Source organism: Juglans regia, unplaced genomic scaffold (genome assembly GCF_001411555.2).
Source record: "Juglans regia cultivar Chandler unplaced genomic scaffold, Walnut 2.0 Scaffold_637, whole genome shotgun sequence".
NCBI classification, from domain to species: Eukaryota; Viridiplantae; Streptophyta; class Magnoliopsida; order Fagales; family Juglandaceae; genus Juglans; species Juglans regia.
Window position 1 is genome coordinate 21,393 of NW_023361231.1, and position 11,626 is coordinate 33,018.

General features: G+C 40.9%; 1 protein-coding gene across 2 annotated transcripts in view; it reads left to right on the forward strand.

Annotated features, from left to right (window-relative positions):
• Positions 1-11,162, forward strand: part of LOC118346042 (transcription factor IIIB 60 kDa subunit-like) — a 31,651-nt gene extending 20,489 nt beyond the window's left edge. For both annotated transcript variants that reach the window (XM_035687054.1, XM_035687055.1), the window contains 3 exons: positions 9,619-9,699; positions 10,022-10,075; positions 10,620-11,162. In XM_035687054.1, coding sequence (XP_035542947.1) covers positions 9,619-9,699; positions 10,022-10,075; positions 10,620-10,865 — 381 coding nt within the window. In that variant the 3' untranslated portion in view covers positions 10,866-11,162. The remainder of the gene's footprint in view (positions 1-9,618; positions 9,700-10,021; positions 10,076-10,619) is intronic.
• Positions 11,163-11,626: the final 464 nt, after the last annotated feature.

Here is an 11,626-nt window from a genome sequence, read left to right on the forward strand (position 1 = left end):
GAATTAAGAGTTGAGCGCCACAGCCGTCTCCTTCCAACCCTCTTTGCTTTCTTCTTCTTCCTCTCTTCTCTTCTGGTTCCTTTTCTTCTCTATTTCCTATTATTCTGCTTCTATCTCTTGTTCTCACTTCTATCTTACATCATATTGGTATCAAGAGCCGGTTCTATTGTTTTCTCAAACAATAGATTAATTTCGGTCCCCATTTTGTTCATTTTTCTGCAAGCCATTCCCACCGAAGAGTTCCCTTTGATCCAAGCCAAAACAAAACAATCGTTCACCTTCTGCAACCCATCTTTTCATCTTCTTCCTCCAAAACCCATTCACCTTCTTCTCAGATCAACCATACCAGACCATGCCGACAAGACACCCAGTGCTGAAAATCCATTCATCTTCCTCTCAAAAAATCGTTTCATCTTCTTCCTTCGAAACCCAGCGCCGAAAACCCATCAACTTACCTCTCTCCATCTGTTGCCGAAATACCCTGAGATTTTTGCTGTAATTTGAGACCTTGAGAAGTGCCGAAAATAACCTGAGAAGTGCCAAAATATTCAGTCGCTGTCTTCTACACGCTGCGGACGTTACAACTACCTCTCACCGAAGAGTTCCCTTCGATCCAAGCCAAAACAAAACAACTGTTCACCTTCTGCAACCCATCTTTTCATCTTCTTCCTCCGAAACCCATTCACCTTCTTCTCAGATCAACCATACCAGACCACGCTGACAAGACACCCAGTGCTGAAAATCCATTCATCTTCCTCTCAAAAAATCGTTTCATCTTCTTCCTCCGAAACCCAGTGCCGAAAACCCATCCACTTACCTCTCTCCATCTGTTGCCGAAATATTCTACCGAAATATTCTGCCGAAATACCCAGAGATTTTTGCTGTAATTTGAGACCTTGAGAAGTGCCGACAATAACCTGAGAAGTGCCGAAATATTCAGTCGCTGTCTTCTACACGCTGCGGACGTTACAGCTACCTCTGGGCAGCAACCCCGACGCCTTACTTTCCTCTCCTTCGATCTCTCGCCTCTCTATGTCCCAGAACTAGACCCGAAATATGCAGTGTTTGAGAGAGACCTTGCCGTGATTTGAGAGGTGCTGAAAGACGGTGCCGGAAACACGAAATCTCAGCTCCGATTCTTCTCCCTCTAGCAGACGTCTCTCTCTTTCGGTCTCTCCTCTCGTGCGCGAGTTTTTCCCCCAGTGCAGAAACACCTAGAGACAGCAGGTGCGAAAAAGAGAAAAAAAAATAGCAGCAGAAGAAGCTTCAAGAAAAGCGCAGACCTTGTGCTTGTGTAGACTGTTTTCAACCAAGCGTCCAGAAAGAAAGCTAACCTCGAATTCTCAGCAAACAAAAAGGGAGTCACCGTATCTATCTCTCTTTGGTTTTTATACTAACTGTTCATTTTAAATGGGTATCAATTTTTTTTCTGTGTTGCTGTTATCCATAATAGTTTTATTCTAAACCCATCTGAATGAACCCCCTGAACCCTTGGCTGAATTAGTCTCCATGGATAATTTTACCCCACATTTGCTACTGCCCAATTTATTCAACACTTAGATTTTATTTTGCTTCACATTTCTTGGGTTCCCATTCTCTCATTTTCATTAATTTTCCAAAACAAAAAAAAAAACAATCGTATGTGATTGGATTTTCTTGATTGGTATTTGACCCTTGCCTTGTTATTTTAAATATCAGCATTATTTGTTTGTCTCATTTGGATTTACTTAATCCCAAAAAAAAAAAAAAAAAAAAAAAAAAATTATTTTGCTCAGCTAATATTTTTCATGACTTGCACTTATTGTTCATTGATCTCTTCATTGCACTTCATTTAGCTGGTGTTGCGTGCATGCAATTGCGTAGTGGTCGTCTTGTCAACTCTAGTTCCAGTACCTTTACCATGAATCCTTCCCAATTTGATGCCCTCACTCGACAATTAGCTCAACTAGCTAGTAACCAGCAACATGTACAAACTCAATTAGCGGCTGTCCAAACTGAGATGGCTGCTACTCGTGAGGAGAACAGGGACCTAGCTGCTAGGTTGAACAATTTTGAGAAACCCCCTCATTCGTCTGATAACTCTGAAGTGTCCCATAATAGACACGATCGTCATCGATGAGGTAATCGACAACATGTCAGACATGATCGTGAGCGAGAACGAGACCATTACCGTCATGGTACTCAGTCTCCTACTCGCCATGAAGAGCGCTTATTCAAAAACATTAAGCTAGAGGCCCTACTTTTGATGGTTGCCTAGATCCTCGAGTTTTTACTCAATGGATTAGGGATATGGATTGTTTCTTTACTTGGTATAGAGTCCCTGAGGATCGGAGAGTTCAATTTGCTAGTCTGAAATTAAGTGGCACTGCCCAACTCTTTTGGGAAAGTGTAGAGGATCTCCTTGAGAGGCATCATGTGCCTCCTGTTGGAAGTTGGGAAGAAATGAAACGTCGTCTTCAAGACAAGTACTTGCCCCAATCTTATAGGGGTAATTTACTGGACCAATGGAATGCCCTTACACAGGGCAATCGGCTAGTGACTGAGTATGTCACTCAATTTGATGAATTCCGAATGAGATGTCATATTGTTGAGGATGAGGCCATGGCTTTGAGTAGGTTTAGACAAGGCCTAAAAGATGATCTTAGGCATGAGCTTGTCCTTCGGGGTGTCGCTACACTTTACCACGCTTACTCTTTAGTCCGAGACTATGAGTCGATTATGAGGACTCCCTATGGAAGGCGTGGTGACAACCGCCCTCCCATCACCCCAGCACCCACTCTTTCCCCTAAGTCTCTCTTAGGGTCTCCACCATCTAATGTTTCCCCTGCATGGGAAAATAAGGGTAAAGGTCCTGAAATTTCCAGGACTTGCTCCCGCTTGCAGTGCTTCAAATGTAAGGGTTTTGGCCACATTTCTTCCAATTGTCCTAGTCGAACCCTAGTCATTGAGGAACATGAGGGTATAGTTGATGAATCATCAGAAGATCAACCTAAGCTTGAGGAGTTTGATGATTTAGGTGATGATGAGGATACCTTCTTAGGTTGTATCCGAACCCTTCCTGTGGATCTAGGTTTTGTACCTGTTGCTCCCAACACACCTTGATTAAGTGTTGTACGTTGTATCTTTACTCAACCCAAAGGTGCTGATGATTGGTGTCGTCATTCCATCTTTTATACTTATATCAAAATCAATGATAAGGGTTGTAAAATCATTGTGGATAGTGGGAGTTGCATTAACGCGGTTTCTGTGTCTACTGTGTCCCGTTTTGGGTTGCAACCAGTGCCTCACCCTCATCCGTATAGGGTCTCTTGGGTTGATACTTCTTCCATAGCTGTGACAGAGCGTTGTCTAGTGCCTATCCAGTTCCTAGAATATAAAGATCATATATGATGTGACGTCATTCCTATGGATGTCGGTCATCTCATTCTTGGCAGGCCTTGGTTATTCGACTTAGATGTGACCATCCATGGTCGATCCAATTCATGTTCCTTTGTGTTTAATGGAAAGAAGATTTATCTTAACTTTTTACCCCCAAAACCTGTTCGCTCACAGCAAACAAAGAAAATTGTCGAACGAAAAGGGTTAAATATCATTAACCCTACAGAGTTTGAGCGTGCACTCGTGGGTGCTACTGTTGTGTTTGTTGTGGTTGTTATGGAGGTTCCGTTCGAGTCTCCAATAGTGGCCCCTGATGAGGCTCAGTCATTTTTTCAGGAGTTTCGGGATGTCTTCCCTAAAGACCTCCCTGACCACTTACCCCCTCTAAGAGATATTCAATATGCCATAGATCTTGTCCCAGGAGCGTCCCTTTTAAACTTGCCTCATTATAGGATGAATCCTACTGAGCATACTGAACTCCAAAGGCAAGTGGGTGAACTTCTTCAAAAAGGCTTTATCCATGAGAGTTTAAGTCCTTGTGCAGTTCCTGCTCTTTTGACTCCTAAGAAAGATGATTCTTGGAGGATGTGTATTGATAGTCGTGCCATTAATAGGATCACAGTGAAATATCGATTTCCCATCCCTAGGCTTGATGATATGTTGGATATGATGGTTGGTACCACAATATTTTCTAAGATTGATTTAAAGAGTGGGTATTACCAAATTAGGATTCACCAAGGTGATGAGTGGAAAATTGCCTTCAAGACAAAGGATGGCCTTTATGAGTGGTTGGTCATGTCTTTTGGACTAACCAATGCCCCAAGTACTTTTATGAGAGTGATGACACAAGCCCTTCGGCCTTTCATGGGCAAGTTCCTCGTCGTCTACTTTGATGACATTGTCGTTTACAGTAAGACTAAGGAACAACATCTAGATCATCTCACACAGGTTTGTTCTACCCTTCGTAAAACAAATCTGTATGCTAATGTGAAGAAATGCTCTTTCTTCACCGATCGAGTTGTCTTCCTAGGATTCATTGTGTCTTCTACTGGAGTATCTGCTGACCCCACAAGGCCATTATTGGTTGGCCTGAGCCCAAGACTATACATGACGTCAGGAGTTTTCATGGTCTGGCTACCTTTTATCGTCGTTTTATTAAGGGGTTTAGCACAATCATGGCTCCTATCATGGAGTGCATGAAGAGGGGAGAATTTTAGTGGACATCAGAAGCGGCTAAGGCTTTTAAGTTAGTCAAGAAGCGAATGACAAAAGCTCCTGTCATGCGACTTCTTGACTTCTCCAGAGTTTTTGAGGTCGAGTGTGATGCCTCAGGGGTAGGAATAGGTGGAGTTCTTAGCTAGGAACGCCGCCCTATTGCTTATTTAGTGAAGTTAAATGATGCCAAACAACGGTACTCTATCTATGATAAGGAACTGTACGCGGTTGTGCAAGCTTTGCGCTATTGGCGCCATTATTTGTTACCTCAGGAGTTTGTTCTTTATTCAGACCATGAGGCCCTCCACTACCTTAATTCCTAGAAAAGATTGAATTCTAGGCATGGCCGTTGGGTTGAATATTTGCAGGCTTATTCTTTTGCTTTAAAACATAGGAAGGGTGTTGAGAACCAAGCAGCTGATGCCTTAAGCCGCCGCATCTTCCTTTTGTCTATCATGAATGTCAAGGTCATAGGTTTTGAAAAACTTAAAGAAGAGTATGAGTTTTGTCCTGATTTTAGGGATACTTTTCTCGCTTTGCAAGCCCAGTCGGATACCACTGATGGTTTCCGTCTGGAGGCTGGTTATCTTTTTAAAACCAATAAGTTGTGCATCCCTCGGACTTCAGTTAGGGACTTTATAGTTTGGGAAGTTCATGCCGGAGGGTTGGCTGGACATTTTGGACGTGATAAGACCATAAAAGAGATTGAACGTCAATTCTATTGGCCCAGCTTGAAGAGAGATGTGGCTAAGATAGTTAGCACCTGTAACACTTATCAATTAGCCAAACAAAAGCGACAGAATACTGGTCTCTACACACCCCTTCCTGTCCCTAGTTGTCCTTGGCAAGACGTTAGTATGAATTTTGTGTTGGGACTTCAACGCACTCTAAAGAAGTATGATTCTATTTCTGTTGTGGTGGATTGTTTCTAAAAAATGGCTCACTTTATCCCTTGTAGCAAAACTTCAGATGCGTCTAAGGTCGCTAGGTTGTACTTTAATAAGTTTGTCAAGTTGTATGGTCTTCCTAAGACTATTGTTTCAGATAGAGATGTTCGTTTCACAAGTCATTTTTAGAGAACCCTATGGCATATGGTTGGCACTAAATTGAAATTCTCCACTGCTTACCACCCTCAGACAGATGGTCAAATTGAAGTTGTTAACCGTAGTTTTGGCAACTTATTAAGATGTCTGGTCCAGGAAAATCTTAGGAATTGGGATTTGATCCTCCGTATAGCTTAGATTGCATATAACAGTTCTGTGAATCGGTCTATAGGTATGAGTCCCTTTGAAGTTGTTCATGGCTACAAACCTAGGAAGCCTTTAGACCTTATTCCCATGTCTCCTCATGTAAGGAAAACACGGGAATCGAGACGCCGGGATGATGACAACACGGTCACACATCCCAACGAAAGTGCCAAGTGTGTGTACATGCAACGGTGTACCACAACAACAACGCAGCGGATTAGTCAACTAAGTACCAGAATTTAAATACAAGTAAACATCAGAAAAGTTTTAAAAGCAGTTATACAGTCATCCAAAATAAAGTTTAACACATGTCCCAAAAATACAAAGGGTAAAATAAAATAACAATAAACAGTGATCCCAGATCACTCCTCGGGCGGAGCCGTCTCCTCAGGCTCGCCCTCCTCCTCCTCATCTGCATCAAAATCTGCGTTACCACAAAATGGTACCGCAGGTAAGTATAACCCAAAAATAATCTCAGGAATAAAAATGCATTAATGCCACCAACATGCATGCATATGAAGAAATATGCATTTTTCCTCAAAATATCATTTTTCCCGAAAATGATTAATTTTCCAACACACGCCAAAATCCCATTTGGCCCAAAAATAATCCGTAAAACATTTTCCCAGAAAATGAATTACACAAAATCCAACACATGCTATTTTCCCAGAAAATAGTCCATTTAATCCGTCAATACCCTATGCACCATGGCCTCCCCTAGGGACCATCCGCATGTCCTGACTTCGTAGCGATGCCCAGTTCCGCGCCCAGCGCGTACATGGCCGAGCACTCACTACGCAACGAGCGATGCCCAGTTCCGCGCCCAGCGCGTACATGGCCAGACATCCTCTAGTCCCCGCCAGCAGAAGGACCACGGAGTCGGCACGAATCTCTCGTCCGATCCCATTGTCGCCCAGCGACAATCCAGGGGACGTTACTCAGTTTATTCCGCTCCCGAGTAACCAGAGGAGCTCCACCGAGATAATGCCCCATCTCGGCTTGGGGTCGTGATACGCACGCACCCAAATTCCATTCTCACATGAAAACCCAGTTTTCATAAACACATGAACATGAATGCAATACACGAAAACCCAGTTTTCCTTTACAAACATGATCATGCATGAAATAATGATATGCACATGTACCAACACAAATCCACATTCCTCAATAACCAATAACCAATCCAATCAAACCAACCCAAACAACTCCAATCACAAATCCATCCGACCCCCGTACTCCTCGGACTCAGTCCGGCATGCCAAAAAATACAGTGAAATGCATTAGTGAAAAAATACATAAAATTCATGAGAACTCTTTGGAGAAATACTTACAGTGCAATAAAGCAATTTCCGAAGGATCACGAAGTTGAAAAAGGCAACGTCTGAGCAACACCACAGTGTAAAATACACTGTGGCCGTGGGTCACAAATACCCAATTTTCAACGAAGACAAACGAAGACCCCAAAATGATAGGGTAGAGCCTAGAGAGGTCGGTGAAGCCAATGGTGGTGGTGGTGGTTTGCCGTGGATGACGGCGCAAATGGTGGTTTAAGGCCAAAAACGCCGAAATCGAAAATGTACTTAGTGTGGCTTCACCGGTGACGGATCGGAGCCGGGGTTGGGTCCAAAGGGTTGCCAAGAGGTCGGTGAAGATGTGGTAGGAAGATGGTGGCCTGAGGTGGAGCGACGGCGGCGCTGGAGCGAAAGTGGCGCCGCGGCTTTGTGGGCTTCGTGGGGGCTAACGGCGGCACGTACGTTGGTGATATTGGTGGGGTAGGACGGCCGGCAGCTGAGGAATGCAAGGGACCGGGCAGTGTCGACCACCGCCGACGGACGGCGGCGCTGGGTGGAAGAGAAAGAAATGGACGGAAGAGAGAGGGAGGGGGCTGGGCTTCGCGGCGCGCGGGAAAGGAAAATACTGGGAGAAGAAAAAGAAAAGAAAGAAAAGAAAAGGAGGAAAAGAAAAATAGGGGAAAAGAAATGAGGTCCAATCCTCATAACTTGGGTCACGAAAATGATCCAACGGAAACGATTTTAAAACCACAAATTAAATAAAATAATTTAAACGAAATGGTAAAGTCAAATTGAAATAATTAAATCTCACAGTAATTAATTTAAATATTAAAAGCAATTTAAATACACAACATTAAATAAATATTAAGAAAGCACATAAAAATAATTTTCACCAAATTAAAATCATAGAAATAAACTCACTAAAAATCCAACCAATTTTAAAATAAGAGGATAAATTTTTGAATAAATAATAAAAATCCTTCAGTAAAAATACACTAAAATACGGGATGTTACAGCTTAGATTGCATATAACAGTTCTGTGAATCGGTCTATAGGTATGAGTCCCTTTGAAGTTGTTCATGGCTACAAACCTAGGAAGCCTTTAGACCTTATTCCCATGTCTCCTCATGCTAATGTGTATGTGTCAGCTAATGCATTTGTTCAACATCTTCATGACTTGCATATTGAGATCAATAAACAACTTGAGGCCAGTAATGCATCATATAAACTTCGAGCTGATTTGCATAAACGACATGTTGAACTTAAGGTTAGGGATTATGTTATGATCCAAATTAGACCAGTACGGCGTCCACCTGGATCCACTTCCAAATTGCAGGCACGTAGTGCTGGTTTTTTTAAAATTTTAAAGCGTGTTGGTCCAAATGCATATATTATTGATCTTCCATCACATTATGGTTACCACTCTACTTTCAATGTTGAGGACTTAGTTGCTTACAAAGGCCATTTCAATCCCTCCAGTTATCCTTTTCTGCCTCCATCTGTGAACCCTAACCCTGAACCTTTTGTCACGCCTAATCCACTACCATCTATCACAACACACAAAGATAAAATTGATACTATTTTAGATGAACAGATTGTGTTGACCAATGATGGAGAGGTTCAGCGTTTCCTTGTTCGTTGGGTCGATCGACCAGATTATGACTGTACATGGATTCCCAGAGACAAACTCCAACAGCTTGATTCAAATTTATTGGAGCTTTATCGGAGCCAGCAGGATCTTCCTTCGCCCGGGTCACCAGCCACATGTTCTAGAGAAGTGCGTAGGGACACCAGACTCAAGCCTCCACTCACACGTGTTTATGGCCATCAGAAGAAGCGTGCTCAACCACTTAGCTTATGGTTGGGTGATTGATTGCAGCCTTAGTGTGACTCGTCAACTCGACAGAGTCGAGCTTTTCCACCCCAGGAGAGTTGATGATGACATCTCCTATTAATGCTTTATTTATTTTATCAATGTCTTGTCTATTTTATTTAGGGTTTGTATTACCCTACTATTTAAAGACATCTTCTATTTTTGTTATTTTATTAATGTGTTGTTTATTTCATTTAGGGTTTGTATTGCCCTACTACTGAAAAGACTTGTAAGGAACATTGGAATGTAGGTTTTGAATTAAGAGTTGAGCGCCACAGCCGCCTCCTTCCAACCCCTCTTTGCTTTCTTCTTCTTCCTCTCTTCTCTTCTGGTTCCTTTTCTTCTCTATTTCCTATTACTCTGCTTCTATCTCTTGTTCTCACTTCTATCCTACATCAGGTCTGCTTGTCAGTTAAACACAAAATGATTGTTTCTGCCTAAATAGTCTTTGAGCATGATGTACTCTCCTATCAACTGCCTGCACTTCATTTGTATATCCTCTCTATTTATTTATGATTGTGTTGAAATAATAGTTTTGTTTGTCTTGTAATTCTTATTACAAATTCTTTATATTCTAATGGTACCTTAACATGTTTGGTTTCCTGTAAAATAGGAGCGGAAACGAAAACAAGATATGAATGCCAATCCTGCTCAAACCGCTGCAGAAGCAGCTCATCAAATGCTGATCAAGAAGGTAAGTCATGTAAAGATCAGTGCTGGAAGCAACTGAGTACTCAATATGTAAAATAGCTATGGTGCCTGTGGTATTTTGATCACATGGTAGTCAACTCAATCAAATTAATCAGAGTTCTATCTTTACTGGTTCATCTATGGCTATTGTTTCCACTTAGCTTGATTTGGCGCCATATTTTCTTCTTTAATATTCATTTCAGTGGTGGTCTTGTATTCGGACATAAACTCTTTTATGGTTATTACTTTAGTTGTTTCTTTTTTTTTTTTTCAATTACTCGTGGTAATGCCTCTGTTCTGATTGCACTCATTGTTCATGTTAATAGAGACTCAGTTCAAAAATCAACTACGATGTATTGGAGACACTCTTTGCAGAAAAGGTATGCTTATTTTCTTTTATTTTTTATGGTAAAAAGTCTAAATTGTGATGTGATATATATCCTCATGCACACATAATTCCTTCTTGAACCTGGCTGTAGCAATAAAACAAGCTTTTGGAGAGGGTATGATATACATTACCACTTACTCTTACAATTCATGTATTGTATCCACCAGTTCACAATAACTGAATAATCCAAAAACAAAATCTGAATATCAGTCGTCGGTAGTTACAAACAAATCACAAATATATATTTTGTAGTTGTCGTGTGTGCATGCAGGTGCATGGATACATTCCATTCGTAATGGTTTTCTTCTTAAGTTTATAACATAGGAAAACTGTAAGCACAAGGATTTCTCTCCATTTTAATTTTTTTTATAAACAAAAGATACAGTTTGCAAGAGCAGAATCAATCCCAGCTGCTGGAATCATTAGTGTCGGGTGCGAGGGGGGATCGTTTAAGATTTGAATTTGAAGATTTTTTTGTTTCATTCTTAAATCTTTTTACTGTTTGTACTTATCATATCTTTATTTATTTCTGGCAGCCATCTTCTGATTCGAATAAAAAACTCAAAGCATCAAATGATGATGGCGATGCCAAAGGGCAAAGTAATGGTGAGAAAGAGCATGACGGGGATATCACAGACAATTATGATGAACCGGGACAAGGGTATGGAAACTTGGAACAGGAAGATGTCAACGGAACATATGGCAATGAATTGCATGTGGACTTTGAAAATGAAGAGGATGTTTATGGTTATAACTACGATAATGGTGAAGAGGAATATTGATGCAATGGGATGCAACTCTCCCAAGGCTGATTTGATTTCACAACATCAGTGGGTAAGGAATTAGGAAGGAAACATAAATTACATTTAAAGATTCTTCTATTTTTCCCCGTCTAAGGCATGGGTCATTATGTTGAGGGTATTTTAATAAAATGAGTAGTAGAATAGTTATACGAGATTTTATAGAAGTATCCTCAATTTAAAAGTATAGTTGCAGAAATGTCGTGTATGTATCATTACTCTTCTAAGAACGGTAACTCGTTCGGAACATTACAAACAAGATAGAGATGTTTGTCATCATTGATCAGTTGGATACATAATTAAGCTCCTCAAATGTGTATGTTTAGAGTATCCCTTCATGCAAAAGGATGGAATAAGAATTGAATGACTTATCACCCTAGGAGTAATATTATCTATCAGCAGTGTTAACTGAGACGAGTTTTAAAACAGAAATCAAGTTACAAGATGGGATTGTTGTTCTGTACCATTATGGAGTTTTGGCAGAATATATTATCAGCAGTCTTGATCATTCAAGGATTCAACTATGGATATTTTTTTTTTATTTTTTTATTTTATGAAAAAAGAAAAGAAAAGAAAGTGTTGCATACAGGATAAAAAGGTGGGATTGTTGTTCTGTACTATTAAGGAGTTATAACGCTTCCTTCGATTTCTTTGAAGCAGGTTTAGAGGGTACAACATCAAATGATGATGCCTTTTGCTCTTAGGTGGATTGGCCGTTCATAGCAAAGTTTTGAATATTGTAT